Source organism: Triturus cristatus, chromosome 9 (assembly GCF_964204655.1).
Source record: "Triturus cristatus chromosome 9, aTriCri1.1, whole genome shotgun sequence".
Taxonomy (NCBI): domain Eukaryota; kingdom Metazoa; phylum Chordata; class Amphibia; order Caudata; family Salamandridae; genus Triturus; species Triturus cristatus.
The window spans coordinates 308,531,028-308,551,391 of record NC_140592.1 but is presented as its reverse complement, the minus strand read 5'-3'; the positions used below and the strand labels follow the sequence as shown (position 1 = coordinate 308,551,391).

Here is a 20,364-nt window from a genome sequence, read left to right as displayed (position 1 = left end):
GGTTAACACTGAAGAATGTTTTTAAAAGGTTTTCCTGACGAGGCATTTCTTGGACAAGAAAAATACTTCAAGTCTAATCATGTCCAACTTTTTAAATACCCTCACCCCAGCCTATAGGCTGTTTAGGGCCTACCCTAAGGGGTGACATGTATTAACAAGCATTTTCACAGCACTATTCTTTCATTTGAGAGTAGCTGTGAAGTACAGAACTAACAGTGGAAGCCCCATGCTGCATGGGCATCTGTACTGCTTGTAGTTTGCGTGTTTGTGGTTGGTGTGGACTTGCGTTTGTCTCACGTACAGAGGGCTGTACTGTATGTAATATGTGCGCTGTCCAGCCGAGGCCTAAAAGAAGTGGGAAGTGGCCACTGCAGAGCTGACAAAGCAGGAAGTAAGCAATTAAGAACGGCTTTGAAGCCATCCACTGGTAAGTAATGGGAAGCCTCAAGCCCACTTGCAGTAAATAGCATTTTTCAAAAAGACAGCACATGCTCTGCCTAGCAGACACCTAAAATGATACCCAGTTTTCCTGTATAGACAGTGGATCTGCTTTAATAGATAAGCGCACGGTTAACGCCTCTATCCAATCGGACACAGAGAATGTTTTAATTGGGGGATCAGAGAGAGTCTAGAATGTCACCCCTGTGTGAGGCACTGTGTCTGTAAACCCTAATTGGAACTGCCGCAAGCTTAAAGTTAGCAAGTTCTCCGGGAAATGGGCATGTGTTCCAAAGATCCATCTAAATTATGTACTGCTGCAGATTTCTCAGAACAGAAAAGGACAATCTGTGTGCTTCAAATCCTGACAACCCGCGTTTAAAGGTGCCAGTGTGGGCAAGCACTTAAAGTGCGGAGACTTGAATCCCTGAACCACGTTCACACCAGCATGCATAGTTTTCCCTTGTTCAATGTACTGGTACAAGGGACAAAAAGTGTGCAAAACTTCAGAAGTTCTGTGAAGGATCACCGAGGGAGGAAGTTAGAAGTACTGTAAACCCTTGTAATCAGCCTTACAATGTAATAACAGTTTGCTATTATTTCAGCAAAACCCTGCAATGGGAAAATAGTGCATTTTTTTACCCTGTTGAAGTAAATCTGTTCTCAGGTCTACCTATTTGTGGTCTTAGCATTCTACTTTGTAAAGCGCTCTGCCACTTCAGGTCTTGTCCAAGCACATAATAATAACAATAATACTAAAATGATAAATTCCTGTTGTGTATTGTCCATGGGGAGGATAGATAGGCTTTCTAATTTACCCAGCAGCCTTGTGTAAAGGTGATCCAACACCTTCGAGTTGAGTTTGTGCTATAAATAAAAGCTGCAACAAAGGCAAAAGTCAGAGGACGGGACAAAGGCATCTGGCCTTTCGGCTCATTTATTGTGCTGTGTGGGGGCACTACAATGGGAGGGAGGGGGAACAGCCAAACACAGACAACACGAAGGAGCAGACAACAGAGCCAGCTACAAAAGATGCACTCTGTAGAGTGGCTGAACAAAAAGAAATAATAGCTCCCAAAAGGGAGAGCAGTGTAAGGGCACATGTACTTGGGCCATGCTCTAGGGGAGGGTCAGATGCAAGAAGAGGGAATAAACCACTGCAGAGCTGACCAGCAGGAAGCACGCAATGTACAGTGGCCTCGAAGCCATTCAATGGCAAGTAATGAGCAGCCTCCAAGCCTGCTAACAGTAAACAACAAGTCTCAAAAAGACCGCGCATGTGTTGTCTAGCCGAGACCTAAAAAGGAAGGTTTATTTTGACAGGTTGAAATGGCAGTTTAAAACCTGCACACAGGCTGCAATGGCAGGCCGGAGACATGTTTTAAAAAGGCTACATAAGGGAGTGACATAATGCGTGGGGCAGGCCTACTAGCAGCATTTAATTTACAGGTAAAGCACTGGTAGAACCATTTTACTAGGGACCTATAAGTAAATTGAATGTGTCAATTTGGTGTAAGCCTATTTTACCATGTTTAGGGGACTCAGCAGAAGCACTTCAGCAATGGATAGCTGTGGTAAAGCGCTCAGAGTCCTAAGAGTCAACAAAATGGTTTCAGAAAACAGGAGGGGTGAAGGCAAATGGGGAGACCCTGCAGAAAGGGCCAAGTCCAACAGCTGCACTGCCTAATGTGAAGAGAGGAGCTGGCCCTTGACCCAAAGGACAAAGATTTAGGCCAAGCTGACTGATGCATGCATGGAGGTTTTCCACCCCTACGCAGGTTTCTGGCTACGAGCCATCTCCAGATTGCTTGGGCTTGGTGGGGTAAGGGTCTGCACCTCGTGCCCCCCTACTAGTTGAGGTAATACATGGTGGTCATATTGTCAGTCTGTACAAGTAGGGGTGTCTTCCCAGTTGCATGTTCCCACTGGTCCTCGAGATTCTTGAAGGGGATGCATGTGGAGGTCTGCATTCAGAGTAAGGAAGATACAAGAGGCTATGGAGCCGAGGAGAGATGACACCGGGATAAGAGGCTTTCAATAGTGAGTGACATTTCCAATGGATTGATGAAAGTCTCTCCTCTGAAGGATATACTCTTGCCTGCACTGTGCCGATGGTGGCCCCCCCAAATATTCCAGAGTCTGAACTGGAGAAGAGATTGACTTGTGGTTGATGTGAAGACCCAATCATTGTAGAGCATCGCATTTCCAGTTCTAATGCCGCTGGGCTTCTTGTGAAGTTGACGCCTTGATTAGCCAATCATCTAGATAGGGATTCAGTGTCTCCCGAGATGACCAGCAACTACTGCCATGCACCCAGAACTTTCAGGGTGCCGACTTGAGACCAAATGGAAGAACCTGGTATTGATAGTGGTCCTGCCCTACTACATACCTCAAAAGATTGCGGTGTTTCTTGGTGATGGGTACATTAAAATAAGCATCTTGGATGTCTATGGAACAGAGACAATGTCCCTGGTGTAGTTGGGGGTAGATCAGATTCAAAGCCAGCATATAAAACTTCTCGCCAAATCCAATTGTTGGCTACTTTTAAGTCGAGAAGAGTCTGAATTCGTTCTTGTCTTTTCTTCACCAAAAATTATCCGGGGTAGATGCCTGTACCCCATTGATTGTGGGAGGTGACCTCAAGATGCGGACTTCTTCCAGAAGCATGTGCAAATGTTGGCTGGATAGTTTTAGTGGTATGGCCGGGGGAGGACTGGTGAATCTGAGACAATAGCCATTTTATACAATATTCACAACCCAGGCACCTTTTGTGATTTTTTTGCCACATTGCCAGAAAGTGTGTGATGCTTCCCCCTACTGGAGTGGATAATAGAAGAGTGGGGAAGGGACGATTCAAGGTTGATTGTTTACCCCCTTGGGGAGGATGTTGGGAAAAACACCCTCTAGATTGCCATCACTGTTGGTGCTGGTATGGCCGCTGCTGTTGTGGCTGCTGGCAACTCTGGTACCAATGAGGGGTTGGAACCCTCTGAGGGTAAAACGGGCATTGCTAAGCTCTTTTTAGGCCGACAGCTTTAAGAATTTCAATTTCAGACTTCATGCGAGCCATCTCATTGTCTACATGGCTGTGGAAGAGGGCAGACCTCAAAAAAGAAAGTTTTAAAATCTTTTGCTGCGATTCTGATTTAAGAGGTGTGAGGCAGAGCCAAGAATGCAGCCTTAAGGCAATCAATGACAATATTCATGTGCCGCTAAAAGGACGAGTCTGCTGCAGCGCGGGTGACTTGGCTGGACACCAGGAGACCTTCGTTAACGATCTCCAGGAAGTCTTCCCTTCTGTCCCTAGAAAGATCGTCTGCAAATTGTTAGATACAGTCCCAGAGCGCTCTATCATAGCTACCCAAGAGGGCAGTAGAACTGGTCGCTTTTATGGTAGTTGCAGTCATGTTGCAAACCTCCAAGTCGTCACAAGAAAATGATGAAGTGGAAACACGGATAAAATGTAGCTCAGGTATTTATTCCAAGGGAGCTAAGTACATCAAGGACAAGCAACTCCAAAAGTACAGCCGATAATGTCCTCCCGAACTCCCCGTTCAAGTAACAAAATTCCAATACATAATCAGGTTCTAGTCATGGAACAAGAACCCACTTAAAGCGATACACAATCACTACACATCTCCCTTAATTATATTTTTTTTTAACAAACAACATTTCATACGCAACACACATGTAAAAATTGTTACGAAATAAAATTAAAAGAAACATACCTAAACACATCAATTAAAAACGCACAAAATCATCAAGTTTCTTGGGAGCAGTGATACACCTACCAAACTTGCTGGTTTTGTCCCCAGTGGTGCAATCACTGATTACCCCTTTACCCTGTGCGTCTAATTCACTACTCACTACCTGATGTTGCCCCTCCTTTACCTCCACACCTTCAGGGGTTTGCCCACAGATATTATCATGATCATGAGAGACAACACCACCTGCTCCATCCTGCGAAGTCTGAGAAACCAAAGGAGGTATAGACTGTGCACTCCTGCCCAGATCTGTGTCCCCTAGCATCTCATTGCGTTTTTCCAGGGAAGAAACCACATCTATCCACCAATAGTCTCTTCTCCCTTCCAAAATACATTTTTTTGATATACCCTGATCATAGAAAACGCAATGCGACTCATATGATGGACACTGCCATCATCGAGTTGCACCGTGTTTCTCATGACTCCTCTGATGGTTCTGGGATCCGAAAACCTGGGTTGTAACTTAGTTGATTTTCTCGCAAGTTCAACCCTAACACACTGTCCAACTTTGACACATGGTTCTCTCGTACCATGTTTATTGTCAAAATATAATTTATTCTTACATTGTGAATTTATGATGAATTCCCTTACAAGATCAGCATCCCACTCATATTTCCTGCTTCTACCAATCCATCCTGGATTAATTTTTCAATGGGGAAATCTACCACTCATTAAACCAAAAGGACTCTCCCCAATTGTATCATGGGAAGTAATCCTATAGGACCAAATCAATTTATCCAGTTCATCATCCCAATTCTTATTACCTTTCTTTGCTAATTGTAAAATGCCTTTTAATACTCTATTAACCCTTTCCACTACTGAATTACCCCTTGGGTGATACAAAGCTGTGAACTTCTGCTCAATGCCAGTGTTTTCCATAAATTTACTCATCAGACTTGAATTGAACTCCGTTGTCTGTCAAGATGCACGCTGGAAAACCTTCTCTCAAAAAACATTTCTCCAAAAAACTAATAACTGTCTCTGTGTTTACTTTCGTTACATTTAAAAACATACCTATATATTCATTACTTTTCCAATATGCATCCTAAATCTAATCACATACAATATTTCATGACTGACCTATATATACAAAGAATTTCAGACAGAATAACACATTTGTCTTACACAAATCAAATAATTAAAACCTATACACGCCCCTATTTTAAGCCCACATCACAGAGAGAATACAACATGAAAAAGACACTCTACTTTGTCATACAATATACATCCAATTCAAGACAGTTAAGAGGATTAAACACTTGTAAGATCTTGACCCATTTATCCTATCAAGTGGATATCCGTTTCTTTGGATTGTATTTATTCTATGCGTCGACGCGTTTCGATGGGCTTGCTTTCTGCCACTATCTTTATCAAGACCAATGATCAATGTTTTTTCTCTCATTCAGTATTGGATTTTTTGATCTTCAACTGAGTATATTGCTCCTAGTTCCTTTTTGGCGCAACCTCTTACAGATGGTTGGATGATACTTCTTGTGTAGCAGCAATTATTAATCCTCCTTCTTCTTTCGGCTATGTATGATCGATAGATTTGTATAAAGCTGCTCGTCTTTTCCGGAAACAGGCTACTGTTCTAGCTCTTGTTCGATTGGCCCCGTTATTGTTGTCAATCTTTTTCTTCCCCTTTGTGGTATGGCCCGCATGTAATTCTTTTGCTTCGACTTGTAAGCAGATAAAATTGCGACTATTTCGAGGTCCGGAAATTACTGGAGCGTCCTCCCTGTTTTACACTTCCCTTAGCAATGCGGGTAAAAAACGTCCATGCGGGGGTCCTTCCTCAAGGAAGGACCCCCGCATGGACGTTTTTTACCGGCATTGCTAAGGGAAGTGTAAAACAGGGAGGACGCTCCAGTAATTTCCGGACCTCGAAATAGTCGCAATTTTATCTGCTTACAAGTCGAAGCAAAAGAATTACATGCGGGCCATACCACAAAGGGGAAGAAAAAGATTGACAACAATAACGGGGCCAATCGAACAAGAGCTAGAACAGTAGCCTGTTTCCGGAAAAGACGATCATACATAGCCGAAAGAAGAAGGAGGATTAATAATTGCTGCTACACAAGAAGTATCATCCAACCATCTGTAAGAGGTTGCGCCAAAAAGGAACTAGGAGCAATATACTCAGTTGAAGATCAAAAAATCCAATACTGAATGAGAGAAAAAACATTGATCATTGGTCTTGATAAAGATAGTGGCAGAAAGCAAGCCCATCGAAACGCGTCGACGCATAGAATAAATACAATCCAAAGAAACGGATATCCACTTGATAGGATAAATGGGTCAAGATCTTACAAGTGTTTAATCCTCTTAACTGTCTTGAATTGGATGTATATTGTATGACAAAGTAGAGTGTCTTTTTCATGTTGTATTCTCTCTGTGATGTGGGCTTAAAATAGGGGCGTGTATAGGTTTTAATTATTTGATTTGTGTAAGACAAATGTGTTATTCTGTCTGAAATTCTTTGTATATATAGGTCAGTCATGAAATATTGTATGTGATTAGATTTAGGATGCATATTGGAAAAGTAATGAATATATAGGTATGTTTTTAAATGTGATCAAACATATGTTTTTATAAAATAAATGTACATGGTTTATCAACTTAATTTTGAGTACAGTGACTATCTTCATAAATTTACATTGTTTTTAATATATGTGAGTTCAAGGGACTGCTAGCTGCTACTTGGAAAAGTACCCTATTCCCTTGAATTTGACAAGGGGTCTCTCTCTATCTTTAAACATTTACTTTCGTTACAACTTCAACCTCAATGCACCTTGAAAATAGGTCCACAAGAACTAAAATGTACTTAGTGACGCAATCTTGCCACTCTAAAGGACCCATTATATCTAAAGCGACTTCTTCCCAGGGTATATTTGGGCAAGGCAGAGATGACATAGGGGGGGATTAAGTGTTTTCTGTGCTGTGCCGGAGCACTCGCAGTTTATGCACTCCCTTACAAATATTTCAATTTCCAAATCAATTCTTGGCCACCAATACAATGCTTTAATGTTCCTCTTAGTGCGAGAAACTCCTGGGTGTCCTTCATGGCCAATGACCATGATTTTGTTTCGCATACCTCGTGGGGGTATAATTTTCCCACCTCTGCAAACAAAATCCCCATCTAGGCTCAATTCATCACGCACTTCCCAAAAAGCTCTCAGTGCCGTATCCCGTTTGCAATCATTGGACCAACCTTGGATGACTCTATTTCTAACTGTCTCCAAAATTTTGTCCATGCTACACTCCTGGTGCCAATCATTTTTACGCAAACCAGAAGTGTCATCAAACACTCCTGCTACCGAAAATTCACACCAAGGATCCAGATCAATTTCTTTCATGGGTAAGGTAAGTCTACTGAGAAAATCCGCTATGACATTTTTTGCGCCAGGTACATACTTCACCTCGTACACAAAATCCTGGAGTCGCATAGACATCCTTGCAATTCTCGCTGAAGCTCTAGATAAACCTTCAGTCGTCAGTAGTTTCATCAGAGGTTTATGGTCTGAACGTAACAAAAATTCTTCCCCCATATAAACTTCCTAAAATGTTCCATGGCCCATACACAGGCTAAAGCTTCCTGTTCTATTACTGAATATTTCTCTTCCGTTGGAGAAAGAGAACGAGAAGCAAAAGCTATGACTACTTCTTTCCCCTGGTCCGATATTTGAGATAAGACCCCACCTAGACCTGTACCACTGGCGTCAGTCGTGACGATGGAAAATGCCTGTGGGTCAAAACCTTGTAAGGTGGGAGCATGAGCAATCGCCTCTTTAATGCTAACGAATGAGCTCTGACATGCACTCGTCCACTCAAACATGGCCTTATTTTTCATTAAGGTACGCATTTCGTAAGTCTTTTTTGCAAAATTATTAACAAATTTCGAATAAAATTCAGCCAACCCAAGAAAAGAACGGAGTTCATCCTTAGATTTTGGTGGGGGTGCATTGAGAATGGCTTCCACCAGACTACTTTTTGGTTTGATACCTGAGCAGCCAATTTCATGTCCTAAATAGGTAACTGATTTCTCAGCAAACTTACACTTGCTGCCTTCAGCCACCAAACCATTGTCTCTGAGAATGGACAAAACTTCTCTTAAAATCATGTCATGGTGTGTTCTATCTTTACCCATAATTAAAATCTCTTCCTGGAAGACTGCAACTTCTTGAATGTGGCCGAAAAGGTTTGACATCAGCCTCTGAAAAACCGAAAGGCATGCGTTTAAATCTATAACAGCCAAATGATGTACAGAAAGTGGTGAGATGCCTGCTACTTTTCTCCAAAACAACTTGATGATAAACTGCTGATAGATCCAAAGTGGAAAACCACTTTGCATTCCGTGTTACAGATAGTATCTCATCAATCCTTGGAAGGGGAAACTGGTCCACTAAGATATTGTCGTTGAGATATCTTAAGTCCACGCATAAACGGGCCTTGCCATTAGATTTGCGTGCTACGACTAATGGAGAAACCCATTCAGCAGCTTCTACCGGTTCAATGACATTATTATCTAAAATTTTCTGAAGCTCCGCTTTCACTTCATCCCTGACAATAAATGGAATGTTCCTAGCCGTGTGAATCTTGGGAGTGGCACCCTCTTTTACGTGAATCCGATGTGTAAATCCCTTTAATCTACCCATGCTATTGCTGAAAACGTCTGGAAAATCTTGTAAGACCCATTTCTTAGTATCTTCCCCATCACAGGAGACTAATACTTGTTCTTTGCTATTCGGATTCAGAATGATGTCTAATGACTTCTGATCTTTCCATCCCAAAACTGATGGGCCCTCTCTAGCTACATACAACTTTCCCACAGCTTGTCTTTCTTTAAACCTGAAAATTAGTGTTCTAAAGCCTAACATGTCTATTTTATCCCCCGTGAAGCTTTCAGCAGAGACATCATTAGGTTCTAACCATTCACCCATTTTGCTAATGAACTGATTATTGCATATCTCTTGTGAGACTATGGTGAATGGAGATCCCGAATCAGCAGCTAATTGGACTACAATGCCCCCTAAAGAGACCATGCACAAAGGTTTAGATGATGAACTACCAGTGATATTTAGTACCACTTTCTTTTTTTGGACACAATTCACCTGTACTTCTGCATCACTGGCAGTTTAGGAACTATCATCATCTCCTTCTTGAACGCACTTTACTCTCCCTTTAGAATTTGTGTTCTGTTTACGTCTACAGACTCTAGAGAAGTGTCCTATCAGACCACATTCTAAGCACTTAGCCGATTTGGCTGGACACTTCTCATATGCTGAAGAGTGTGAATAACTCCCACATCTATAACAGATCATATTGCCAACTCTTCTAGTTTCTACATTGTCAATTTTTTTTTCCCAGTGAAGTCTGGTTTGCCTTTATCAAACCTTGTGTTTCTGTTATTTTTGTACACAACTTTTTTTCCCCACTCACCTTGCCTACAATTTCACCTGTGCTAGTTTTGTCATGAGAAAGTGTGGCTTTAGCACAACGCTCTGAGTTCACCTTTCTTAACCATGGCAATGATGTCTTTAAGGCAACTTCCCCTTCAATCCACAATTTATCCTGTAAGGTTCTATTCTTAGTGTACATGACAACCTGGTCTCGGATAAACTCGTCATGCAGTTGTGCAAACCTGCACTTGCTCGCTAATTTCCTTAATGCATATAAATATTCCTCTATAGTTTCATGTTTTTCTTGTTTCCTGTGGAAAAAAGAATGTCTGGTGACAGCAATACACACAGAAGGAGAAAAATGATCATCCAGATCTAAAATCGCCGATTTAAATACATCCAGATCACCCTCTGATCTCTCAATCTTATTCAATTCATTGAATATGCGTAAACCTTCAGGGCCTAATGAGTACAATAACATTCTCTTTTTCCTTTCAGGTGAAAATGTTCCACTGATGTCCTCTAAACTTGCAATGTAGTTGATGAAATACTCCTTCCAGTCCAACAATGCTACTATTGGTTCACCAGGAGTAGGTAAAAAGTATTTTGGTGAATTGATGTGTGGATTCGAGAAAATTCCATCCCCAGAAGTAGTATTCCTTGTATCAGTGGATGACGTGTTGGTCGGCATGTTAGCCAATAATGCGGCAATAGCAACCAGAAATTAATTTAAGTGAAACACAATTGGTGATTACACCCGTTCCTCTCGTAAACTTGTGAATTAACCACTTCCTCAAGTATGCAATGCTGTGCAATTAGTCAGTCAGTCAAAAAGCTTTATTTCGATACAAAATTGTATCATAAAAGCATAAACATACAGACATAAAAGGTACAATTTATCGAAAGAGCGACATTTATAACAAATGACAATGACTGTAGGAGCACTCTCCATCTAATGACTTAGTGACTTATCTAAAAAGATAACAATATAACATATCAAAAAAATTAAAAATTTAAAATGTAATTAAAAATCATTTCACATGTGATAAAAACAACAACAAAAAAAAATTAAACAAAATCATGTAGTAGAACAAGGGAGTTTACTTCTGATGATCCATGACCACCCCAGAAATTTGGCCACGGCACAAACTAGCACTAGGCTGGTATCTGATCGTAATATGCATAGTGCCACACGATAGTTTGATATGCCCAGCAGGCGACAAGCAGGACCTAGCCATCTTCTTCTTGGATTTTTATACGCTGGGCATTCAAACATAATGTGTGCCGTGCTTTCAACCTTCCCCAAACAATTCAGGCAAGTGTCCGGGGTCTGATGGGGAGGCTTCCATTTGCTAGTAAACTCTCGAGTTGGGAGTGTCTCAAATCTGAATTGGAGGTACAATGATCTATCCCTTGGTTTCTGCACAAAATCAGATGTGCAATTATAATAAGTCAACTTCACGAAAATTTCCCTAATGTACTCAGCAGAACCTAAAATTTAGAGCTGCTTGAGTAAAGAGCTGAATGTAACAAACATTTTCAAAACATGTTGTCTTCTTTCTTTTTTCTTTTTTCTTTTAAATACCTTTGTCCTTTTAGAAGGGTTTCCTTGTGGTAATCAGTGATACAAATCAGTAGCGCGTGTTTAATTCCCCCCGCGCGCTTGCAATGTGAAGACTTCAGTGAGTGAAGGGTGTGAGGCGGTCCCGTTAGTATGCTGCTCTCATAGCAACATAATCAACAACAAAAATGGTCTCCTGAAGCGTAACGTGGTGACGCTTAATGACGCCTTCCCTACATATGTTCATGTTCAGCACGCCACCAGTCAGATGCAGCTACGTAGAATTCTTGAAACGAAACACGTTCAAAAAGGAAGACTCGTGTCTTTGGAGAGCGCGACAATGTGACTGTTCAAGGTTCGGGAAGAAGGCTCGCGGATTTAACGAGCGCAGCAACGCGACTTTTAAAAGTAAGTCAGTTGCGCTATTGATGTTATCTGCTAGAGTACGAGTACATTTCCCATAAGCAGCACCCTTAAATTAAAAATAATCACGCTTACCGCATGTGCAAGCGGTCACTTAGCTGGAATGGAAAGTCAATTTCTCCTACGTAGAGCGATCGACAGATGCGCTCTCGATGAAGAGGAGGGGAGATCACTTTCGCTTCCTCTGTGGACGCAGGGTATTGCTGATCCAGTTATTATGTGGGCGGTTATGGGTGAAATTCCATGCTGCATTTACCTTTCTTCTCTCTTTTTTTTTTTAATCAAATAAAGTTATCAAAAAAAAAAAAAAATCCAAGAGTGTAATCACGTCTGTATCCCAAATCGTCGCCAAAATTGTGTAGGAACCTCCAAGTCGTCACGAGAAAATGATGAAGTGGAAACACGGATAAAATGTACCTCAGGTATTTATTCCAAGGGAGTTAAGTACATCAAGGACAAGCAGCTCCAAAAGTACAACCGATAATGTCCTCCCGAACTCTCCGTTCAAGTAACAACATTCCAATACATAATCAGGTTCTAGTGATGGAACAAGAACCCACTTAAAGCGATACACAATCGCTACACCTTGCCACCCACAGAGTCCAATTTTTGGCTCTCATTATAAGGAGGAACTGAAGAAGCAGGGGTGGTAGCATGACGCTTCTTGACCGCAAGAATGACCACAGAGTCAGGGGGTGGATCCGATCGGAGGAAAAGAGGATCTTGCTCTGGAGGCTCATATTTTTTCTGTAGCCTTGAAGGAGCTGTTTTGGTTGAGACTGGGATCAGAAAGAGTTCCACTGCTGGCTCCAAAAGACCTGGCACCAATGAAAGCAGAGGTCTTGAAGCTGACCGCTGGTGTAGAGTCTCAAATAGAACAGATGTGGTAGGTGTGGGGACTGATATCTGAATATTAAGTTTTGCCGCACCTTTCACCAGAACCTCTTGGAAAGTGGTGATGTCATCCACCGGAGAGATGTGAGGAGGTGGAGAATCCGACAGTCTGCGAATATCGTAATGTTGATGCAGAAGAGAATGTTGTGTGTCTTAATCCATGTCTGGAGGTTGTACGTGTCGTGAATCGTGATCGATGGCTGTGATGGCGAGAGCGCCTAGTAGAAGATGAATGCCTTGAAAGGCGCCTGTGATGACATCACAGATGGTGCATTTGGGAACACGATCTAGGCTTTGGTGGTGCTACAGGCAGTGGCACTGGCGCTGGAGAAATAAGCACAGGAGAAGGATGAAGCAGAGGTGTTGTTGTAAGTGGAGGTGGTGGAGGGACGGTAGTAGTATCGGGGAAGAGGGGGAGTAGGCCCTAGAGTACTCCGAATCAGGTGACAAATACAATTGCATCCTTTTCTCCTCTTCCCCTGTATCCTCGACAATGACCACAGTTGACAACTCCACATCGACCTTCTCCTTTATGATGATCTCCTCTGTCTCAATGTCAAACTGCTCCAAGGCGTCAATAGATCACCCCAACTCGATGTCGATTTTACAGAGCGCAACAACGGCGCACAAGTTCTACCTTGCCTCGACGTCAATCAGCCATGGACAGTGAGTAGGATGGTACCGTACCTGGTCTCGACGTCGACTCCCTCAACATCGACCAGGATAGATGTCAATTTCAGGCCGACACGCTTAGGCCTTCCACGTTCCTTAGAGGCAGATGGCAGAGCCCTGGTAGAGGAATGACCCTCTCCTGGCTCCGAAGTATCACCTTGAGACTGAACTTGCTGTATGCGCCGTTCTTCCTTGCCATGAAGGCAAATCTTCTCTCGCTCCCTCAGGATGCGATGTGAAAATGTCTTTACTGTTGACACTGCTCTGGAACATGTGTCGATGGAAGGCAAAGTATATAGATGCTGTGAGCGTCTGACTTTGCCTTCTTCCTCCCACAGGCAGGGCACTTATCAAACAGAGATGGCATAATAAATGACAAAATGCCTCAAAATTCTGTCAGAAAAGGCTGTAAACAGTGAGAGGATGATGAGAGACGTCAAGTGAATCAAAGAAAACAAAAGTCCACGGGTGATTTTTGAAGAAAATAGCTTAAAAGGCAGAGCTCAATGCTCCAGGATCCTGTCACCAGGTACAAGAAAAAGAGAACCGAGGCAACTGTCACCTGCTGAACAGGACGATATACTGGTGGTCTTTGGGTCCTTAAAGGCACAGTCACCATTTTAAACTCACATAATAGCAGCCTATGGGGCTACACTGTTCTACTATCCATCTCTTACTTTACAGAACTGCGTTTGTGAAAGAGATTTGAGCTAAATTGTGAAACATTGTTTTCAAATTACACATTTAATTGGGTACTTTAACCCTTTTCTAAGTACAACCTGAAGAATTTCTCCACTGTAGCCTGTTTTCTAGGCTGTATAGTATGTTCTTTCTTAAGTGTTTCTGCAGGCCTTCCAGAAGAAAGGGGAACATCTGCACTTAAGAAGATATTCTTTGAAGAAGTGCTCCGGGATTCCCACACATGGGCGGTACTATTCATATGCTTATGACTTTAATGGAGAACCCCCAAGACAGAAATTTCAGTTATCTGTTAAGGACCCTAAGAGACCTCCAGTATAAAGAGGACTGCTAGGTTTCTGTTCAATATAACTTGTGTTATTGGCTATATGGCTGAATTAATAATTTAAGCCCAATTCTCATGCACCTGGCAGACATATTAAAAACTAATTTCATATGTAGCATCTCCATCCTATTGACTGTTTACTGCAATCAAAGCCCTTAGAACAAAACGTTTACATAGACTGCAGAGGAGAAACAAACCCTTTCCAGAAGGATAACACAGAACATATTGCACAATGCAATTTGTGGCATAGCGCCTTAATGGGCAAATGCTATGACACTGTTTAGAGTTGCAAGTCTACAATAGAAGGACCATGGTTATCCGTTGGAGTCCAACAGTTCTTGACACCCTTGGACAGCAGTGCTAAACGAGGGCACTCATCATGGATATGGCAACAGCATTCAGAGAAAGCACTTTAGGCCAATGATCAGGGAAGTCTATGAATTCTTGGTAACTATGTGTGGGATGGTTGCACGAGGGACAAGGTCTATTTATGGATGCCACGTCCTCCTCCTCTGAACTTAAATTTACCAAATGCAATTGTGCTGATGTGGGTCAGGACAACTGTTTGTTCTGCATCCTTTAAAAGTTTATTCTGACACTACTGTTCAGTCTTACATAATATCAGCATCTCATTTAATTATAAAGTCCCCATTTATTCCATTGATTGCACTGAAGACCATTTGGTGGATGAGCAATGAATAAAAACATTTAATCACCATAACAGAGAATACAGCTGGGAGAGAGAGGGGAAATGGAGTCTATAGGCATGAACAGAGTAGCAGTTGGACAAGGAAGGGGCACCGATGGGTGTTCATACAGAACACAAGATGCACAGTTAGAGGAAACCAGAAAACAAGAGGTAATGCCTACTTACAAACAAGGGGAGCAACTGCATGAAGCAGAGTGCCAAAGAGGGTAGGCAAGTCTCACATTACAGGGGCAGCAGTCTAACTGGAGGGTAAAAGTTGGGGTGTGCAAAACTATTTCTATGAGCTTCACATAATTTTCACAAAGTTACACATATACCACTAAATTTCCCCAGCATCACAAGTACCATTTCTCTAGCAAACGAAATACCAGCAGGAGATTAGTTTGAGAATAATATTTCTTACTTAAGGAGAAATGTCTCTCAAACAGACATTTTATACTCAAACCATGTTAATATGTGCACAAATCAGATTTTTTTTAACTCAAATGGTGAAAAGTTTACACTTTTGCCTAATAAGAATTTTTGTGAAATACACCACTATACGTATTTGAAAACATGGCAAGTAAATCAAATGTAAAAAGATGGAGGCAGCAAGAGACTCACCAATCAGAGATGCAGATTTCCGGCTTGTGATTATCCAGAAGCTCCTTCCACAATCCTTCTTGCAGCAGGTCAATGATCTGCCACTTCTCACACCAGCTTTAAGAGAAGCACATGATTTACCTTTAGAGCCTGTATCATCTCATCCTTCTTATTCACTCCCACAACACCCTCAATAACCTTAAACACAGCCACCCCATCCTGACTAAACAACCACCTCCTGCTAGAGTGAGATTTGCAATAGTCTAATTAAAACAGATGAAATTAGTAATATTCTTTCTTATTAATCTATATTAGAACTGTACCAAACAAGATGACTCTGGCGTAAAATAACTATCACATCAACATTCCTTGTATTCAAATCTAAAAATATGAAACTACAGAAATAAAATACATAACAAGGTTAAGAACTAAAGGATCAATCAATAGGCACCTCTAAGTCTTTTTAGGCACTGTCTTCACTCCTTCCATGACCTAGTAACGACAGAAGTATGACATCCCCAAGCCTCCAATAGGATCACTAGTTCAACACTAACTGTACTGGCAGTATTCATTTCTACACTATATCCCTCTTTTACAGAGATAAGCCACGATTTAAAGAGCCTCTGAAATATGCGGCAGAATAAGAACTGTATCATTGTTTCCTGGGTGATATTAACAGAAGAAACAGTGGCCTTAATTTTTAGGGCTTCATTTAACTGGGTACCAATCTCTGATAGCAAAGGCTGCGGAGCGAAGCAATAAGCTTAGGTAATATATAGACTTTTAACTTTAGGGATTTCAGATCGAGTACTCCTTGCCCCTGCTTGTTTGTTTTTATAAAATATCTGCAGCTTGGGTGCTACCACTGGTTTTATAGATCATTCTGTTACAAATACTTGATTTAGGAGCATACTTCCCCCTAGCAAGATCTGGATTGCAAAAATGAGGAGGGGGCAACCTGGTTTTCAAAAGAGGTAACCTTCATCTCGTTTCTCACAGCAGCCAGGGATGTCTCAGTGGGGCATTCCTGTGGGATGGATCGTGGAGTATGAACAATATTGTAACCTTTTCTTTGAAATAAATAGCTATGTTAGTTTTTCTCAAAACCATACAATTCAGCAACATGCACGGATATGGCTATGCTAACAGGACTCCCATGACTCCTTGACAATAACTACAACTGAACATTAGGAATCTGCCCTCTGCTTGTGCCTGTTCCTCGCCAACTCTTGCAATATTCTGCATCCAAGACTCAGCTTGGGCACATTTAAAGTCTAGAATGTTTGAGGCGGACACATGCTCTAGAAGTGAGGCAGCATTTTTCCCCTAGGTCAGGGTCTTTGTTTTTAGGTTTGTTTGACGATTTTTGGATGAGCAGTATGTTCTCGGGTAAGCAGAATCTACTTCAAGGGTAGGAGTTCTTGCCATGCAGGCCTGGGTTATCCTTTAAAAGAAACCCTCATATTTCCACTAAGCCAACAACTGAACATCCTCTACTGTCCCCAGACGCTTCTTGGAGAGCAGTAATCTATAGGTTAAAAATAAAAGGTATTAAATACAATCCTGCCAAATACCACAAGAGATTACAAAGTCTGTTTTTGCTGCCACGAAGAGAGAAACACAAACCTTCCTAGAGGGCACTGGAAAGAGTTCACAATGCCTCCACAATGGGTACATTCACATCCACCCCGCCCCTCTCCAATATCTTTTGGAGAGATCCATGAGGTCAAGTTAAATCAAACTATTAACATGGTGATCTAAGAAAGCCAAGATCAATTTCTTCAGTAATATTTATTCAGCACAGGTCACATACAACATACACAACAGAATTACTTGATAAAATCGATCTCTTCTATTCCCCTTTTTAGGTCGAGCATTTGAGACCTCTTGTATATACTTTAGTATATACTTATTATATACTTATATGTGTATGTACTATGTGGGCTCTGGAGATCAGCCCTAGGACTTGTCTGCTTCCGCTTAGGGACTTTTTTTTCTATTCAACTACCTCTATTTAACTGTCTTGATAAAAAACGACCAGCAGAGGTCAGTAAAATACCAGAACTGCTTTCTACTGAGAGACTTTTTAAAAAAAACTTTTTCTGGCAACTGCCTCTACTTACCTTCCTTGATAGAAAACGACCAGCAGAGGTCAGTAAAATACCAGAATCACTTTAGCATTCTCTAGATTCCAGTCCATAGAAATTGTCTTCCACCCGTAGACAATAATATTTTTTTCAAATCTTGTATTTTCAGTGATATGACCACCGAAGGCCCTGATTTTATATTAAAAACAGAGCTTTGGACTATACCATTTCCAGCTGAAAGGCAATATTTATCTCGATGTGTTCCCATACCTGGCGTGTCACGCAGTTTGGTGCTTACTTTCCCTCCATGTTAAAGAACAGTAGATGTTTCAGCACCCAGGCTAATGTGTTGCATAGCTAAATACATATAAGGTCCCAGAGGCGAGACAGATTGCATTGCAAATACCTGTTGAAGATGGGACCAATCACAGCCTACCTCAAAGAAAGGTGGGGTTTCCCCTAGGGGACAGTTTGATACACTAGTGAGACATGGAACACACTAATCCAGGCTTAATGAATGCAGCATAACAGACATCACATTCAGGCCAGGTGAGTGATGGAGGCCCTACGACGAAGCACTGCTCCATTTTCGTCAGGGTGAAGGAAGAAAGGAGCAACCAGGCCTCGGAATTATTACTCCAAACACCTTGGCCTGTTGAAGCAGCTTCCAAAGAAAATGGCCCAAAGAGAGATACCCATCTATCAAGGTCCATGTTTGGTTACTCCTACTTCAGTTCAGAAGCATCACCCATGGCCACTAGCTGGCAAAGCACCTAGAACCATTAGGAACAACCATAGCTGTGAACTTGTCCCATGCTTGCTCTTCCATTTCCAGTCTTTTCAAGTCCTTCAACATCTTATTTTGAACACTCAGCAACCCTTGCGGACTAACTACAATATAAAACTGAAATCATCACTTATTTGCCGTACAGTCTTGGTCATACCACTTCTTAAGCTTTTCAGGTGGACTTACTCTTCCTGAGGATGACAGAACGTTTCCTACTTCTTGGTTAAAAGTTCAATATGGTTCAAGAATGTTATGTTCCATGACACCATGTAGGCATAAATGACGCACACCCTAGTGGACAACTGATATATACAGCACAATGTACACTTTAACTTCCAGGTATGTTGTCCATGCAATATTATCGCAAATATTCTGGTAAATGGATAGGGTCAAACGAATGTGATCTCACTCCACCTACTCATTATGAAGAGAGTCACATTTATTAACTGAAAAATAAATGAATTCAAATGTCACTGGAGCAGGGGAAACTAATATTTCAGTTATTACATACCCAGGATTATTCTTAGCAGAAGATTACTTATCAGTTTAGTTCTCTCAATCTGGTGGTGTTAGGCACCTAAACAGTAACTGCCCCAAAGGTTGTCTTGTAATTTTTCCTAGACCTCAGGATGACAAGCATCTACATTAAAATTACAACATACTATCTTCGAGGAGGCTACTCACAACTCCGGTTCAGCACTAGATTCCTCAGAAAGCCTCTAATTTCTCATTTCAAACAAGAGACCCGTTGTATGAGAGAAGTGGTACGGGGGCTAGCTCAAATCGACCCTTCGGGGGACCGTTTGGCACTGCAACATCGGCCCAACGAGGAGCACTGCCCAAAGATGAAGCATGACACCCTCTAGGGGGTGTGCGAGGGCAACATAAACAATCCCATTGACTGCCCCATTCCAATACTCTGGCCCAGGCACTCTCCACGCTCTGAGAGATTGCGCCTCTCTGTCCTCCTCTCGAATCTTCAAGAACACTAGCCCTATTGTTGAATTTCTAATTTCTCATTGCCTTACAGATACTTTGTAAGCAAATCGTTGTGTTGCAAACATTAATGAATACTATCAATAGGAAGCTTACTGATAAAAGGCGGTCATAAAGCAGGTAAGGCCCTAACAAACTAGTCCTCTAACAACACATTATGGTGCTACAGCGACTCCAACTGGGAAAATTTGCTATTGTAGGGAATCGGCGGCCCGCCGACTACCTCCTCAAGATGCGTATGTGGGGCTGTGGAACGCTGGCGGGTATCCGCTTTATAGTTTGACAAGTTGCGCAAGCCTGAGAAAGAAAGGTCACCCAAGTTCTAAAATGGCACCCTTCTCTAGTTGCTTCCCATTTGATAGCTGCGCCCATTTGTGCACATATGTAAGAAGGCAGTGACTGTCACAGTCTTCACCCCTCATCAGAATTTCTGAAGGCAGGAGTCCAGGACCCCAGCTGATTTGACATGGATTAATAGTTCCATGTAGGTCTTCAGGGCTCTATTCACCACTAGCAGTCTCACTTTTATGATTAACTCAGACTGAGGTGTTTTGACTAGGAGATTGGTCACCTGCAGGAAGAACCTTGTCATCTAGGAGTGCAGCATTACATTGGTTGATGATGCACTACAAGAACACCCTTGGCCCACCATGCAGCAGGCTTCAGAGGCTTAGAATAAATCTCTGATAGGCAGATTGTAATATCTGCTAGGCCTGGAATGGGAGAATCTGGGTGGAAATATTTGCTAACAAGGACAGTATGGAATCTTATATATGCACCAGCTTGTGGCTGTGTGTCAAGTGTGGCATTATGAAACACAACACAGTCAACAGGGTCATTATTTCTATGTGCTAACTGTTGTACTCTTGGACTTATCTGGGGAATTTGGAGACCCAGGTGGAGGAGGGGAGGATCGGAAGGGAGCCCACATGTAAACCACCTGGAGGGGAAGTACCAGCAGCCGTTAACCTGGCAGCGAGTGACTCCCTGGAGCAGGGGAGGCGCCAGACACGTAAGTCCAATAACCC

At 42.1% G+C, this 20,364-nt stretch overlaps 1 protein-coding gene across 2 annotated transcripts in view; it reads right to left on the bottom strand.

Moving 5' to 3' along the window:
* The window catches only part of LOC146797804 (F-box only protein 27-like), a 377,425-nt gene that overhangs the window by 119,208 nt on the left and 237,853 nt on the right, over nucleotides 1–20,364 (bottom strand). For both annotated transcript variants that reach the window (XM_085624989.1, XM_085624988.1), the window contains exon 8: nucleotides 15,488–15,583. In XM_085624989.1, coding sequence (XP_085481115.1) covers nucleotides 15,488–15,583 — 96 coding nt within the window. The remainder of the gene's footprint in view (nucleotides 1–15,487; nucleotides 15,584–20,364) is intronic.